Source organism: Colletotrichum scovillei (genome assembly GCF_011075155.1).
Source record: "Colletotrichum scovillei strain TJNH1 chromosome Unknown Contig00006, whole genome shotgun sequence".
NCBI lineage: Eukaryota > Fungi > Ascomycota > Sordariomycetes > Glomerellales > Glomerellaceae > Colletotrichum > Colletotrichum scovillei.
In genome coordinates this window covers 6,255,105-6,271,553 of record NW_023336264.1, presented here as the reverse complement: position 1 = coordinate 6,271,553, position 16,449 = coordinate 6,255,105, and the positions used below count along the sequence as shown (strand labels likewise).

Below are 16,449 nucleotides of genomic sequence, written 5' to 3'. Positions count from 1 at the left end.
CATGAAGTCTGTCGTCGTATGACTCCCATGCCCATCCACAATCAACAGTCGAGCCTCGCCCTCAGCCTCGGGCATAGTCTGTGGGATAAACACCTTCTCTAACCATTCAATGGCAGTTAAGTCTGTAGTCCAGCCATTATCTGTTGCTGTAAACTCCACCCATCGTATGGAACCAGATGTAATGGAAACCACTGTTGTTGGACCGTCTTCCTTGAAAATGATAAGAGGACGAAGTGCCCTACCCAAGGCTGAGATACACTCAATGATAGAGACCCATGCCCTCGACCCAGGTTGTTTCTTGCGAACAGACGTCGTCTCAGCCATGCCCAGCACTAACCCATTAGCTCCCTGACCCTCGAGGATGCCAGTCTCATCCATATTATATCTGTTGGCTGGTTTGATGTCCTTGATCTCAGGGATAGCAAGGAACTTAAACCAGTTCCTAATGACCTCAGTAGATGCCCCATTAACGCGTCTAGAATCGATGGAACGACTTCTCTGAACCTTAATGATAGGGTTCCTTCTCACGAAGGCATAGATCCAGCCTTTTCTAATGGTTTGGTATCCCCAGCAGCAGCCAGAACTCGCTCTGCGAATTCCTTCACCTGTTGGTGCGTTGGTGCGAGCCCAGCGAGCCTGAATGCGAACCCATTGTGCCAGCTTACTCTCCTGGTCAGGAGACAGCCTCTGCCAGTCAGCAAAAGCCACTTTCCTAGTCTGACCACCTTGGAGACGTAGTTGGAGGGTTGATCGTGGTATCCCATACTCAATGAGGCTCTCTTTTGACTCTTGCCGTTTGAGATGTCCTCGAGAGCCTGACGAAGCTGATCTTCGGTATATTGAGGCATTAGATATAGAAGAAGGTATGTGCAAAAAATGAGCCCATTTGGACTCGAATTGAAAATGTTGTGATAAAAGGAGGTTGGGGGTGGGCATTGCGTTGTGGTGGATTTTCGCGTTTTTGTGGGTGCCAGAAACAGGGGGGTGCCGGGAAGTGGGGGGTTTGACTTATGTACTTCTCATCGCTTCTCGTAGTCTTCGCGGCCACCGCGTCAGCTATCGACATTAGGGCTCACGTTGGTGACAACTGCGCTGGAGGTTCAGTCGCTTGTACCAACATCAACCCTAACGTGTGCTGCTCTTTCAGTAGCTCGGCAAGCAGCGGCAGATCTAGCATTGCTGTGGTTGCCGTAAGTGAAAGCCTTTTGTCTTGCCAGCAAAATTGTCGGAACTAATGAGTGTCGAGCACAGATTCCAAGCAACTGGCGCATTCGCACAGAGGCATACACGGGCGGTGGTTGCTCATTCTTTGGGGGCCAGCGCGATTCTGGTGGGAGCACAACCGTCTGTCTGCCTTACACGACGCGCGGCGACCGCACGGGTGGGCAATACTGGTTTCTCAACCGCAAGCGGGCTGTCGACGAGTCTTGCCCCACTGAGCAGCCCGGTGCCGGGAAATGCGAGGCTGTCGTCAAACCTGATACACTCGGCCTCGCAGACGGCACTGAGTATGACATTGTCGGCCTGACGGATGAGAAACTTCAGGAGCTGGTGAGTTGACTTGAACTCTCCAAAAAGATCACTGTATGCATGAGACTCAGACGAGATGCTGACCTATTTGCCCTCACTCCAGGAGAAGATTGCCAACACTGGTGCCGATGCCGACGCCGTACCTGCCGAGTTCCAGTCTCTACGTAAAACGGAGTCTTAGGGCTATGCACAAGCCCTTAACCAGGATCAGGTATGCTGAAAGGAGGCTTGGATCAAGCGGGAGCAAACTGGGAGTATTCAACCGGGGTTCGGCCATGCGGGCTTGTAATGACATATGTACATTACCTACCTAGCAACTGCCCGGCTAACTATAGTGAACCAAATAAGTCAAACCCCCCACTTCCTGGCACCCCCCTGTTTCTGGCACCCACAAAAACGATGGGATCACAACCCAACCTCCTCATTACTATTAACTATTGATCCTCAACCACACCCACTACAATACAACTGCCAGCCTCACTAGGGCATTCAGAGTCGCTTTCAGAGTCGCTGGATTCAGCCGTAATAACCTCCTTTTCACCCGCTTCGATTTGAGCCCGATGGATATCCCTGATGTTCGCAAACTTCGTGTTGGGATCGATCTGAACAGTCTTCCTCTTCCTAACTGCAGCGTTGGTAACTTGAGCCTCAGGTGAGCCAGCTGCTGCTGGGCAGCTGCCAGTTGCCAGGCCTGCTCTGAAGCCTTTTTCACCTTCCTGAACAGCAGCCGTTGAGTGCTGGTATCATTGTCGAGTTGGGTGTATAAGTGCAGTTGACCGCTGAGCTCTGCCAGCTTCCTGGGTGTCGACCAGACCACTGCAGAGGAAGCAGAATCCCATGGCTCAACAGGGTAGTTTGTTGACCATTATGGCATCGCTTTTTGCCCCGACTGGTTGGTTTGGGTGTGGTGGGCTTAGCAGAAGGCTCAGGTAATACCATAGGGTTCATCAGGGCTTAACCATCGCTACAGGGTGTAGACCAGTCCACTTCCAACCACTTCTGATGTTCGAGACTGATAGACCAGCAAGTCGAGCCTTCTGGTAACAGTCCAGGAAGTTCCTTTTACCTATAATGGTAGAGTCGTTCCATTGAGACAAGTAACCGAGCTCCTTCCGATAGGCTGACTTAACAGGGCTGAAGACAGACTGGTCAAGTGGCTGGAGGACATGAGGAGTGTGGTGGTAAGAACAGTAAATGGATATTGTTAATATAGCAATTCCACATGAAGTCTGTCGTCGTATGACTCCCATGCCCATCCACAATCAACAGTCGAGCCTCGCCCTCAGCCTCGGGCATAGTCTGTGGGATAAACACCTTCTCTAACCATTCAATGGCAGTTAAGTCTGTAGTCCAGCCATTATCTGTTGCTGTAAACTCCCACCCATCGTATGGAACCAGATGTAATGGAAACCACTGTTGTTGGACCGTCTTCCCTTGAAAATGATAAGAGGACGAAGTGCCCTACCCAAGGCTGAGATACACTCAATGATAGAGACCCATGCCCTCGACCCAGGTTGTTTTTGCGAACAGACGTCGTCTCAGCCATGCCCAGCACTAACCCATTAGCTCCTGACCCTCGAGGATGCCAGTCTCATCCATATTATATCTGTTGGCTGGTTTGATGTCCTTGATCTCAGGGATAGCAAGGAACTTAAACCAGTTCCTAATGACCTCAGTAGATGCCCCATTAACGCGTCTAGAATCGATGGAACGACTTCTCTGAACCTTAATGATAGGGTTCCTTCTCACGAAGGCATAGATCCAGCCTTTTCCTAATGGTTTGGTATCCCCAGCAGCAGCCAGAACTCGCTCTGCGAATTCCTTCACCTGTTGGTGCGTTGGTGCGAGGCCCAGCGAAGCCTGAATGCGAACCCATTGTGCCAGCTTACTCTCCTGGTCAGGAGACAGCCTCTGCCAGTCAGCAAAAGCCACTTTCCTAGTCTGACCACCTTGGAGACGTAGTTGGAGGGTTGATCGTGGTATCCCATACTCCAATGAGGCTCTCTTTTGACTCTTGCCGTTTGAGATGTCCTCGAGAGCCTGACGAAGCTGATCTTCGGTATATTGAGGCATTAGATATAGAAGAAGGTATGTGCAAAAAATGAGCCCATTTGGACTCGAATTGAAAATGTTGTGATAAAAGGAGGTTGGGGGTGGGCATTGCGTTGTGGTGGATTTTCGCGTTTTTGTGGGTGCCAGAAACAGGGGGGTGCCGGGAAGTGGGGGGTTTGACTTAAACTCAAACTTTGGCGGGAAATGGTGGTTCTTGCTTATATGTGACAGCTTTTATGATCGGAATACTACCTGTTTACTAGTATAGATACGGGCTCCAGAGGCATAGTGGCGATACATTTATCTATGAAGTATGTTCCTGTTAGCGGCATACTGTGAGATTGTGCCAGACAACTTCACTCAAGGTACATCGACCCGTGTGGTCTGGTGGGGTTGGAAGAAACGTAAGGCAATGCTGAGTGTTCATCCCCAAAGCCTACTTGATTTCAGCCTTTATGTTCATACGCGAGAGTGAGAACTAAACATTCCCCAATTGTAAATACGGGAAGCTGTGTGTCGCCTGCAAAGAGCACATGAATCGCTCTTTTGCCGTGCGTTTCCGCATCCTCCTGGCAGCTTGCCATTGTTTCCAACAGTCTTGGTTACCTTGAGTATCAAATCTGTTCAATTTGCCCTCAGGGATCATTTCCTCCTTTGGTTCTCTTCTACGTCCCGTATGAATCTTTATGGGAAGAAGAGTACACGCTCAGCATCACGTGAGCCTTGCAACCCTAGACTATGTACTAGGTACTTCGTACTGGAAAAAACAAGTCCGCTTCGTCGGTTTTCTTATTGCTCTGAAAACTCAACGATATCAGCATAATCGCGGTTCTTCTTCTACCAAGCGGCCGAGTCTGGAAAGTCGTATGACATGAGAGGAATTCCAAGGGAGATGTCCGACCTGATTGGACTTTTCTGAAGAGGTAAATGACCGATACGCCGACATGACTTTTTCGAAGTGGGCTTGATGCAATGCGATAATGACGAATACTTTCCTCTATACAAGTTAGATGGCCCGTCGTGGACACGGCATAGATATCACGACAATGCGCTTAGAGATACCTTACGGAGATAGGAGTGACGGCCGGCATTATACCACTATGATATTCAAAGTTGAACGAATCTGACTCCGTTGTGAGATTGACATTATCTTCTTGAATTTGTACTTTAATAGAGTTTCAGATGGTCCCTATAAGCATTGCGGGCCGAGCCTATGACAGGCAAACTGTGTTATACACCCATGGGATTAGGCCAATGCAACTTCAGCTCGGTCCGCCTACGCACAGATCCCTCAGAATGCATCGATACGATACACCGGCGGCATGTCTCTTCCGTGCTAGAGCATGGACATTGTGCCATTCTTTCGGTGAAAGCCCGAAAACAGGTTATTCCGATTTTACCGAGGCCATCGTTGCACATATGCTGACTTTTGAGGCTTGTTCATTGGTCGGTCTCACTCAAAAAACGGTTCCGAGCTTCCCCGCTGAAGCTAGGGTCTCGGCACAGGCCCCCTGATCGGGAACATCTTCCATCGTGGGGTTCCCTCAAGAAGAACACAGGGGTCAGAGTCAATTTCGTATCTCGCAGCTGTAAGCTCGTTCTGGTACTCGACGCGGCCTTACGTACGAATATGGAATCGCGTCAAGTTGATCACCTTGACAAAAGAACTTCAGGGACCACAATGCTTACTTGATCCCTAGTCTGGGAAGAAGACAAGAGAAAGACTTATCTATGGTCGGCCACCCGGCTAGTTGAACGCAGCTTTTCAAGCTCGAAGTGTTGCTCTTGTTGCACCTCCTCTACGCGCCACTCCTTTTTGCCTTCTTTATCCCTCGCTGTCTCTCATTTTGCCAATCATGCTTGTCAAATCCACATTCATTCTCTCTCTCGCTTTCGCAGCGGACGCATTCGCTGTCAGACGTGGGTCCAATGATTGGTTTGCGCCTACTCCCGCCGATCGTAATACTCACAATCAGATAAATAGTTTGATATGAAGCTCCTGCTGACACGTCTCAGGTCGTAGCCCTTGTCCAATGGTGAACACTCTTGCCAACCACGGATACCTCCCCCGTAGCGGCTTGAATGTCTCTCTTGCAGACCTCATTGCCGGCTTTACGGCAGCCGTTAATCTGGATCCTGCTGCTACCACTTTAGTGGGACAAAAGGCTCTCCTCACGTCCACGACTGGCAACAACGCGACATTTAACCTGGACGATCTCAACACCCATGGCAGTGAGTCAAATCGGACCTTAACATTGTGTGCATACCCTAAAGTCAGTGGCAGTCATCGAACACGACGGTAGTCTAAGTCGCAACGACATTTACTTTGGCGACAACCACTCTTTCAATAGAGAAATTTGGGAATCAGTAGCGGTCGCCTTTACAAACACTACTATCAGCATCCCAACAGCTGCTAAGGCGAGGGTCACGCGTCTGCAAGCCGCTGCTGCTGCTAACCCTGCCTTCAACCTAACGGCCGATGGTACTCAATTCAGCTTCATTGAAACAGCTCTCTATCTCTCTGTTTTTGGAAATCTGGAGGATGGAAACGCCAATACCGAATGGGTGAAGGTTTTGTTCAGTATGTCCAATCTTGCCGTCTCGTTGCCATGGTTCGTATACTTACACATAATCCTCAGCGCAAGAACGTCTGCCGTTTCGGGAGGGGTTCTCAAGGGCAAGCTCGCCAATCACTGCAGCAGGAATCCTGGGCTTAGTTGCTAAAGTGGCAGCTGCAAGTGTCTAGTTCAATATCTTCCATCATTGCAGCTGGTGGGTAATGCTAGAACCTGCTAAAACGATGTGTAAACCTCCTTATCCGCATACGTAGATCTATCCCGAAATGCGATTTCACATAACGACCTCGGTCTATGAACCTTGCTACTCTAAGCTGGATACGCAATCAAGAAAAAGCTCTCGTGACTCAGTGCGTTACATGCGTTCAAATTTAATCGTTGGCGGATTTATTTCTACTCTGATTTGTGTATTGAATATCCTAGAACCGTAGTAATTGAGAAGTCAACACAACGTATGTAAATATGTCGACTGGAAACCCCAAGGCTTGGGCCTGGAACAATACCCCAGCAGCAAAGACTTTGTCTTACAAACAAGAGCTTTGCCTCTTATATTGCAAGGAAGAGTCCATGTCAGGTTAACATTGAGGGACCCATGTGCAGAGCATCATCTACCTAGGTTCCGTTCCAGATGCAGCACGTAGAATTGCGTTCATGGCTCCGATTGGAATGCTTAGCCACTTGGAAATTGACTTATTACAGTTCACGGCAAATTTTGACGTGAGAAATAGCGTACAAGACATCAGGTCCTGCGTGGCTTTAATCTTTTTCTTCGAGTGTGGGAGAGAGGAAGTGAGAGACAGAAAGGGGGTAGCACAAACATAACTAGAACCTGACTCATTCGGTCTAATTTCAGCCATCCATACGTCATGCTGTCACGATTTGTTGAGTACACACATTGGCACCAGCAAGGATAATGCTTTAATGCGTATGATTTACCTCGACCGTGTCCGCCATAGAGGCTTATGATCCAACAGGCTCCTTGCGATGCATTCCCACTTAGTGTGTCAAGAGAATCGACCCGCCAGTGTTCATGCGCATGTGACCAGAATGCCAGTGTTCTTGATGTTCCCAACATTTTGCACATGGCCTAGGCGATCCTTATTTGGGGTTTTACACTACAAGCTACATTATGTGTATGTCCTCCAAATGGTTCGGTCCCTTGTCTCTGCCAACGCAGGGCCAACGCAGGGCCAACTTAGACCAACATGTGACGGAGAATCGATCATTCGGCGGGATGGACTAATCTCATCCGTGATATATTTTCTGATAATTAGATGAAAGGTCCCTGAAAGCTTTTTTCTGCTTGCTCTGGTCTAGCCCATGGGCCAAGGTACATCTTTTGTCGCGGCTCATGTGCTTTGACTTCGACAGCGCCCATAGCGTTCAGCTCGCACATGGACGAGTCAAAGAGACTCTCACATCGAATGATGCCGATCTTCGATAGCCTCGGCTTTTGATCGACTCGGCTTGGATGTGATGCGTCGCATAGCTTCGCATAGCCACACTGAGCCTCGGAACCATATGAAACAAGCATTTCTGTACCTACCTAACACCAAGATGTCGACTCTGATCCAAGCGCAATGGACCTTCAATCAGGTGTCGACAGGAGCAGTCCTGTCAATACTACATAAGGGTCTGACGTGTTGTCCGAGCTTATTTCAATGTGGGGGTGAAACACGTGAATGTGGTAGTGCCGAGGATCATCATAAGATGAAACTATATATATTGTGATTGTAGATCGCCTATCTGGGTGAGAATGATGGATTGGTTAGATACTCATTGCCATCAACCTTTAGGCACCTCTCATGAATAACCTGTAGTATGTCTTCTACTCTCACGACAATTACGGCGAGCCAAGGCCAGACCATTAGGGTCGAAAGCAAAGATCCTATGAGGTCAACCTGGCGTCGCAGCGACAAACGTACGTGGAAGATCGGTCACTGGATCATCGAACGCCTAGGACTATACCATGACGAGCTTGACAGACCTGCACCCGTCCACTCCAAAGCCGAATCAGTGCCTTATGTTCCGCACTGGCAGTTCCATCGGTGGATACTGCTACACGCAACAATACCTCTCCTACTTCATCAAGGTTTTGTATCCTTGACTGGATATAACGTTCACCCGGTAGCGGCTTTCGTATTCTACAGCGTAGCGATAAAGGCTGTCGCCATCCACCAAATCAATACCATGCGCGGTCTCGGCCAACGCTACGGATTCCTTGATGGCGACAAACACGAACGCGACGGGGTCCCCGACAAAAGTGTCAAAACAGTCCTCGAGTCACTCATATCTACTGCCACATTTCGATCGATGATGGCTGTGATTCTCTCGTATCGTTCGAACGAGGCTCCAGCCACAATAAATTGGATGATTCTTCCTCTCGAGATTGGTCTCTACGGTGTTGTCTTGGATTTTTGGTTTTATTGGTATCACCGACTTATGCACGAGGTCGACTCGTTGTGGAAGTACCACAAGACACACCACCTTACGAAACACCCAAATCCTCTTCTTACACTTTTCGCGGACAGTGAACAAGAGTTCTGGGACATCGCTGGTATCCCTTTCTTGACGTGGGCGACGCTCAAGCTCGTAGGGCTGCCAATGGGCTTTTACGAATGGTGGTTCTGTCAGGAATATGTCATTTTCACTGAATTGACGGGGCATAGCGGGCTGCGACTTTATGCTACAACTCCGACACCTTTCGCATGGCCGCTTCAGTTTTTCAACTGCGAGTTGGTGCTTGAGGATCATGATCTCCATCATCGGAAAGGCTGGAAGACTAGCGGTAACTACGGCAAGCACACTCGATTGTGGGATCGTATTTTCGGAACGTGCATGGACAGAATCGAATGCGCTGCTGATTCGGCAGACTACACGAACACAGCTGTCATTCCACTTTTGTGAGAATAGAGGCAGCGACTCCAAGAATTAGACGGATCCTTTGGTTTCACTGTGATAGGACAATTCAAGTCCATCACGGATGGTGGACGAGAATAAAGGTGTCGCGAGAGCGAAACACGAAGAGGGGTAGGAGCCTAGGAGGTAGTGACGCATGATTACACAGCGAGTAGTGCAATGTATGACTGGAGCATCTTTCCCAGAGGAGGGGTGGTGCATTTAAATAGAGAGACTATTGTATTTCACACTGCATCTCCTGCCATGCATCTCTGTACTAAGCTTACAAGCAGCGAGTTTTCGCACATGATGAGCAGGAATCCGGCAGACCGATACACCTCTTCTCGATTGAGTCTGGGAGTGTTAACCAGACGAACGTGCCAACGCGCGATTCTGACGGGGGTTTTACTTTCCGACGGCGTACCTTATCAAAGTACCAGGGGATCAACGGGTTAAATGGGTGTGAGGCTGTGATACTTTTCTCCAAATGAAGACAACTTGTCATATCCCTGTTGGTTGCTTCCTGACTCGGTGCCCGAACCCCTCCCAAGCAGACATGAACCTCTGCAGCAAGACGTCTTCCAAGAACAGCCCAATGCAGCTATCTCGCTCTACGAATATCCTACTTATCATTGTGTTTCATGATATTCAGATCCTTCAACAACATTAGTCGGTTCGCAGTCCACGTTCACCACAAGCCACCTAGAGTCTCTCATTCGGCCTTCTGGGAAATTAGATTTGGGGTAATTACATGCGCACCATCGGCAAGGGGCCGTGCTTTCGACCAAAAATGAAGGCATTATAATATACCTTCGTATAATCCCTAAGATTCGCAATAGGGAGGAGTTTGTTTCCACGCTATGCGGCAAAATTAAATCGGTTTAAAGTTCATACTTCGAGTGAGTTGCCGCCAAGCCACTCTTGCATTCGGGATCACCGGGCACTGGTAACTTTCAGCGGTGGTCAGAGCAGGATAACGAGGCATTCAGAAATTATAGACCCCACTACGGCCCGCAAACGTGAAAGTTAAGACTGGTATTCAGATTGCAACATTATAGTATAAGAACCTCGAGACGATGCGCTCGCAATTGTGAGTCCGTTTTGCTTGCCATCCGCAACTCGTCACTCGTTCATACTCATTCCGCTTTGCATCTCTCCCTTTAAATAATTTTCAAAATGCGTGCCTTCACCGTCGCTGCTGCTCTTCTCGTCGCTGGAGCCCAGGCTGCTCCTGCTCTTGAGAGCCGCCAGGTTATTTACGGATGGTAAGGAGCCCCACCTCCGGATTTCAAGGCAACCGAGCTGATTAGACATGCGAAGTTACTTCTCCGGTGAGGGTATCAACAACCAGTACGTCAGCGTCGGCCACGACATTGATGTTACCGATGCCAACGGTAACACCCGCAACCTTGACTGCGGCACGACTTCCAGCAGCTTGTTCCCAACGTCTTCGCCAAGTGCACAGTGGACAAGAAGCAGCCCGCGGGAATCACCGCCAACGAGTCCGACAAGAAGTAAGCACAGTAGCCACCGAAGGAAGACCACGCAACTAACGAGAACGTTCCTAGCGCTATCAACTGCCCCGTTTCTAAGAGCAAGGCGGACTGCTAGATACCTCACTATCAAATATCAACCAAAGAGTTGGTGCAGATATAATCATAATAGAAGTAGCCTTTGAATGGCGAACTGAATTGCACGGCCATCCGTGTTGTTTTCGCGTCTATTCATTACAAGCGCGACACTTGCCAGTCACCACATGTGTGTAGTGCAAGTCCGATAAGAAATACTATCAACTCCAAGCTTGCCAGGTTTCCAATGCTCTCGCCAATCCAGTCGCTGCAGAATGACCTAAAATGAATTTGAGGACCTGCAAGGGTTCCAGTGAAGCTCGTGCGATTAGTCTTGATTTTGCTAGGGCTCGAGGTTACTGTTAAAGGTCCATGAAAGCGCATTCCCTTCCTCCTGCACGTGAGAGGACTGAAGTGAATCTGGTTATAGCTGCCGTTCGTCTGTGGGGTGAGCATGAGTTCGCCCATCCTGGTCCAATATTACGAATGGTAACTTGCTTAGGTAGAGTTAGACCCCCTCTCATCTGGAGTGTAAATATGTACGTTCATGAATTTTCGACATTCAGTAGAGCAAGAATATAGTCTTAAGTAATGCAGCATGGTGGCTGCATAGGTCGTCGCCTAGTGTCATAACCCATGCAAAAATTGAATGTTGCCATAATTGACTTTGATCTAATTGAGCCTATGCTGGAGGCCTTATGTGGAGATCTGCGTACTTTACAAATGTTTCTGCAACCCGTACTTGACTTTTGTATCGATTGATGCATGTGAGAAGAACATGCCGCCTCCTGAGTTATACCGGAGTGCGAGTTCCTTTTCAAACAAAAGCATTGTTTTTGCAGTGTAGAACTTTTGGAGCAATTAGCGTAGAACAACGCACTGTTTCAGTTGAAGCATTGGAGCATTGGACCAGGGCCTCGGTTCAATCCCACACTCCACGTAGAACTGGCTTCTTCCAGGTAAATTCGGTAGTTAGATAAAGTACGTTACAGGCAATATTTCGCAATCAGCAAAGACATAACGGTCTATATCTTCTTGACAGTTATGTTCGGATTGGACTTTTTCAAAAGCGCTTATTGAATAGAAGGTCGAAAATTTGCAACTGGCCTTGGATAGTTTGAACCAATGCAAGATTTCAATCCCTCCGGTGAAAGAAGTATAATACTATTCAGTTGTGTCTCAAGGTTGAAATGGGTCGCGAAACCTCTCAAGTCTACCAAAAACTGTACTAACTTTCCGCTTCCGTGATCAGTACTCCTCCGAGCTGTAAGTGAGAGCCTGAGAGGTTGTCTATCGCGAGTTCCCACTGATCCTCGATGTGAAGTCTAATCGCTGGTCATTCTGCCTTCACAGATGGCGAATGAACTCAAGTAAAAGATAACGCTCAGCCTCTGTTCATTGGTGAAGAACGCCGAATGAAGACCTCCATGCCGGCAAAACAGTGCCAGTGCATTTTTCTTGAGGGCGCGCCCATGTCTAGAACGTATGGGGGGGGGCTCAGTGTTTCAAGTGGAGCACAACGCAATTGGCCTCATTCTCGCCATGTGTAACCTTGACTCGTAGTCAAGGCGGAAGAGCGGCAATGTTGAACAGGGGACCAACGGACGAGAGGAAAATTTTCCTCTGCCTGTGGTGTATTCTCCAAAATTTAGCAAATAATAATCACGAAATGTTTTGCCTCTCACGTCATACCTAGCGGCCTCAAACACGTGACATTACTCAGGTTTTGCAATAGTTTGGCTTAAACCGAACTTCTCCGACCTCTCCACTTGTAACTCCGAGCTCACAGCCCGAGCAAACTTCACATCGACTGATACACTGTTCGACTTATAAGTCTATCTAGCGTCCATGTTGAAAATGCCCATATTCGAATAGTCTCTATACGCACGGCATTATTCTTTCGGCTTCCATTATGTCTTCTGGGCCAAATCATTGGTTATCGCGGCTTGGCGAAGAGAGCGGTTTCGTATCGATTTCGCAGTCATGTCGCGATACCAAAGTACTCTGCTTACAGCGTTTTGTTCGCCTCTTTGCATACGGTGCATCATTTCTTATCTTAGTACACTTCCTCTCAAGTCTAGGCTACTCGGATGAACGAATCGGCCTCTTCATGACATTAACTCTTCTCGGAGATGTCGTCATCAGCTTCTTGCTCACCGCCGTTACCGACCAAGTTGGAAGACGAAAAGTGCTGGCCACTGGAGCCGCATTGATGGTTATGAGCGGTCTGATCTTTGCTATGGTTGGGAACTATTGGGTCCTTGTCATTGCCAGTATATTCGGGGTCATCAGTCCCAGCGGCAACGAAATCGGACCATTCCGCGCCGTTGAAGAGTCAATTCTAGCGCAGCTTACGCAGAAGGAACGGCGCAGCGATATCTTTGCATGGTACACTCTCTTTGGCTCAGCAGGGGCCGCTCTAGGCACACTCACCTGCGGTTGGGTCGTGCAGGCCCTTGAAGGCAATGACTCTTGGACCCAGAACGAAGCATACAGAGTCGTCTTTCTTATATATGCAGCGATCGGCTTGCTCAAGCTGATGCTTATATTTGCCCTCACTTCTGGTGTTGAGGCTCCGCCGGCAGAAAGCAACGATTCTACTAGTCGAAGAAATAACGAAGCCCAACCTCTACTTGGCGATGTCTCTGGCAGCGAGCAGAGCCAATATAGGCAGTCACAAGGATCTAAATCCCGTCGGCGAACGATCACGCAACGCGCAAGGGCTCTACTCCCTTACATCTCTCCCATGTCTCGATCGATCCTGTTCCGGCTCCTCATTCTGTTTTGTCTCGACTCTTTCGCCTCCGGCATGGCATCACCATCTTGGTTGACTTACTACTTCACCACCGTTCACTCTCTTCAGCCGGGCTCCCTTGGAACTCTGTTCTTGGTCACCAATCTCCTCGCCACAATCTCGAACCTCGTCGCACTTCCTCTTGCCCGCCGACTAGGACCACTTAAGACTATGGTTTTTACTCACCTGCCTTCGGCTATCTTTCTGTCAATGATTCCTCTTCCATTGCCTGGTTCTGGTGGAACATGGACAGCGATGGCATTCCTGTCCTTGAGAGCATGTACCCAAAGCATGGACCAAGCGCCCAGGCAGGCATTCCTTGCAGCTGCTGTCCTCCCTAATGAAAGGACGGCTGTATTGGGCGTTGTCAATATTGTCAAGACGTGGGCTCAGGCGGGTGGTCTTGGTTCTGCAGGCTATCTTGCCGGAAAGAATCTTTGGATCGTAGTATTCACGGGAGCAGGAATCATGAAGGCATGTTATGATCTATTGATGCTAGGATTATTCTTGGGTCTTAGAGATCGCGAAGATGAGAGCTCGAAATCCCGTTCAAGGGATGAGGAAGAGTCTTGAGCTCAAGATGACTGAACTTCAATAGACTTGAACCTGTGTTTCTAGGCTAATAGATTGGACTAATGAAATACACGTGTCTGCCTATTCCACTTTCTTCGCATTCTCCCTACGCACGATTGCCTCAAGTTTAGGCAGATCAAACTTCCGGTAGGCCAATTCATCCAAGAGCCACTCGCCAAAAAGAAGTCTAGCCAGCCAGACTGACCCAGCCATGCCGCCAGCCCAGAACCAGTTTGTAGCTCCTCCGACCCAACCACCAAGCCACCCCTCTCCTTTCAGGGCTTCCGCTACTAGTTGTTGGGCAAAGTCCCCCGTGGACACTGTTGCGTTGTTTTGGGAAAACGTAAGGCGCTTTGCGTATATCTCTTTGACACGAGTATATAGCGAGTTAGGCGGGAGCTCACGAGTGAGCTTAGCAATCTGACTCTTGACAGTACCAGTCATAGAAATCATGACACGCACACCAAACGGACGAAGCTCCTGGCGAAGTGTACGGCTGTACGAGTTGAGGGCACCTTTGGTCGCAGTGTAGACTGAGCCGAAGACGTAGGGAGAGATGGCGGAAAGGCTGCTGATCATGATGATGAGGCCACGGGCCGGGATCAGCAGCGGCACAAAAGCCTGGACCATGGCCATGACGCCAAAGACATTTGTCTCGAAAGTCTGTCGAACTTCGTCCATATTGATGTCGGTTGCTGGAACAGTGTGTGTCAAACCACTGGAAGATGGTTAGTAAGCAGCGCAGCCGCCAGGAGTTGCAAATAGCGATAGAAACAACCGCCTGGCTCAAAGGCACCACGGTATGAGGTAGGCCTTACGCGTTGTTGACCAGGAAATCAAGGCGGCCTCCAGTCAGTTCGGAGACTTTGGCTTTGCAGACTGCAATACTGTCGTTGTCAGTAACATCGAGTGACAAAGTCGTCAATCCCAAGTCGCTTAAGTCCGAGAGAACTTCGGGCCTGCGGGCTGTTGCGATGACATGGAGTCCTGGCAGCAGAATGCTGTGAGCAAGCCAAATCTCCAGTTATGGTTCGTTCCATTAAATGAACACCAATTATTCGTCCATGGATAGTTGACACCAACCTTTGGAGTGAAACTCTTTTGCCAAGGCGTGGCCAATTCCCCCTGGGGTACAGCTGCAGTAAACTTGTCAGCACTAACGCCTCCAGCGATCAGCTCGGCGAGTCATAGTTAAGACTAAGTTGGTAAGGGGTGTAGCGCACCCTGTGATCAGGACTGTCTTTTTGTCTGCTGGGATGCCCATTCTGTCGATACTGCACTGGAATTAGATGTCGAATGGTGGAGAATGAGGAAGCTATGGTGAATGTGTTAAACGTGTCAGAGACAGAACATCACATGGCTGCTCTCAGACCATTTTAGAGAGAAATCCCGAGGTAAATTGAGCTTAAATGGGTCAACGGAGACATGTGGGCCGCTCATGTCCGCAGCCCGCGGATTTCCGCCCAGCACTACATCATTCGGCCGAGTCCTTAGTAATCTACCGGATCAGTGCATGCAATAGGAATCAAGAACCCTGGCCGAAGGGTGTCGACGCTCCGAGCAGGCGCATAGCAGAAAGACTCCAATGCATCCTATCGAATGTGCCTTAATTACTAGCTACACTGCATATATGGGTCCATAACGTGCAACCTCCAGTGCCACAAGAGCGGAATGCAAGATGATCTTTCGAGATACTCACCATAGGGACGCTTGAGCACTCGTAGGCCGTAGCATGGGGCTGAAGACTCGAGAAGGCACCAAAAGCTCAGCAATATGCTGTTATGTGCTGAGCGGTGACCACGTCGGACGCCTACAGCTGACAACTTGCAGGGCAGCGAAGATGACGTGCTGTCAACTCCAAGGGCTTGTGTCACTTTCCAGTGGCACAAGTCGTGTTTTTGACGGGTCATTCATTTGTGCCGGTGCGACAAGTTCGGAAAGTCGGGGAGTTTCCAGGTTTCCGTGTCATCACGCATTATGCCAGCCGACGGGATCAGAGGTTCGCCGCGGAATGTCGGCCACGATCTTTGCTCTCGTGAGAACGTTTTGCGATTGCCCCTCTTGGCTGGCAGCCTGGCTGCGATCTATCCGCGTATCGAATCCACCGATAAACCCGCTGCGACTGCACTCTATCAAAGTACCAACTATGAGCCTGGAAAACATCGTCGCGTCATGTGTCAGCTGTGTGCATGGCCCCCGCACGTCACATTGCGGAGAAGCTGGGGAAAGGGAGCATGGTGACTGGGTTCTTTAAACTACCGACAAATCAATGCGGGGTCGCGAATTTCTTGGGTTGCATGCTGATTGTTTGGACATCGGTTCATCCCATGAGGTTCAGAACTCAAGCGTAATGCTCATACGTTGCTAAGCAACAATTCTACGATGGTAGTTGGTCCAGTCTTGATTTACTAAACTTAGCCTATTCTTGTGAGCCTCCAACTTGCTAATGGCGACCATC

General features: G+C 49.2%; 6 protein-coding genes across 6 annotated transcripts; 5 read left to right on the top strand and 1 right to left on the bottom strand.

Annotated features, from left to right (window-relative positions):
- Positions 1-1,010: 1,010 nt before the first annotated feature.
- HER10_EVM0012051 (uncharacterized protein) lies at positions 1,011-1,711 on the top strand (the record flags this gene model as incomplete). The annotated part of the gene is made up of 3 exons (XM_035481455.1): positions 1,011-1,190; positions 1,252-1,551; positions 1,634-1,711. The coding sequence occupies 3 exons, from the start codon at positions 1,011-1,013 to the stop codon at positions 1,709-1,711; spliced, it is 558 nt and encodes a 185-aa protein (XP_035333454.1).
- Positions 1,712-5,124: 3,413 nt separating this feature from the next.
- HER10_EVM0004238 (uncharacterized protein) lies at positions 5,125-6,328 on the top strand (the record flags this gene model as incomplete). The annotated part of the gene is made up of 4 exons (XM_035473890.1): positions 5,125-5,541; positions 5,599-5,814; positions 5,867-6,163; positions 6,222-6,328. Exons 1-4 carry the CDS (start codon positions 5,439-5,441, stop codon positions 6,326-6,328), a joined length of 723 nt encoding a protein of 240 aa, XP_035332479.1. The 5' UTR covers positions 5,125-5,438.
- A 1,651-nt stretch (positions 6,329-7,979) lies between these two features.
- HER10_EVM0003973 (fatty acid hydroxylase) lies at positions 7,980-9,065 on the top strand (the record flags this gene model as incomplete). The annotated part of the gene is made up of 1 exon (XM_035473633.1): positions 7,980-9,065. One exon carries the CDS (start codon positions 7,980-7,982, stop codon positions 9,063-9,065), a length of 1,086 nt encoding a protein of 361 aa, XP_035332450.1.
- A 1,167-nt stretch (positions 9,066-10,232) lies between these two features.
- HER10_EVM0002675 (uncharacterized protein) lies at positions 10,233-10,667 on the top strand (the record flags this gene model as incomplete). Its single annotated transcript, XM_035472377.1, has 3 exons — positions 10,233-10,321; positions 10,377-10,520; positions 10,625-10,667. The coding sequence occupies 3 exons, from the start codon at positions 10,233-10,235 to the stop codon at positions 10,665-10,667; spliced, it is 276 nt and encodes a 91-aa protein (XP_035332308.1).
- A 1,869-nt stretch (positions 10,668-12,536) lies between these two features.
- HER10_EVM0000151 (major facilitator superfamily transporter) lies at positions 12,537-13,991 on the top strand (the record flags this gene model as incomplete). Its single annotated transcript, XM_035469945.1, has 1 exon — positions 12,537-13,991. The coding sequence occupies one exon, from the start codon at positions 12,537-12,539 to the stop codon at positions 13,989-13,991; it is 1,455 nt and encodes a 484-aa protein (XP_035332005.1).
- A 32-nt stretch (positions 13,992-14,023) lies between these two features.
- Positions 14,024-15,347, bottom strand: HER10_EVM0007471 (short chain dehydrogenase). The gene is made up of 4 exons (XM_035477026.1): positions 15,215-15,347; positions 15,075-15,127; positions 14,810-14,978; positions 14,024-14,709 (listed from the first exon to the last, which is right to left on the bottom strand). The coding sequence occupies exons 1-4, from the start codon at positions 15,253-15,255 to the stop codon at positions 14,073-14,075; spliced, it is 900 nt and encodes a 299-aa protein (XP_035332881.1). The 5' UTR covers positions 15,256-15,347; the 3' UTR covers positions 14,024-14,072.
- Between the last annotated feature and the right edge of the window lie 1,102 nt (positions 15,348-16,449).

Bases quoted from the DNA above. Each gene is read 5' to 3' on its own strand.
- HER10_EVM0007471 (XM_035477026.1), bottom strand. From the start codon at position 15,255: ATGGGCATCCCAGCAGACAAAAAGACAGTCCTGATCACAGG. The intron at 15,128-15,214 runs GTGCGCTACACC...AGTTTACTGCAG, and splicing joins AAGACAGTCCTGATCACAGG to CTGTACCCCAGGGGGAATTG. The intron at 14,710-14,809 runs GTAAGGCCTACC...ACCATCTTCCAG, and splicing joins GATTTCCTGGTCAACAACGC to TGGTTTGACACACACTGTTC.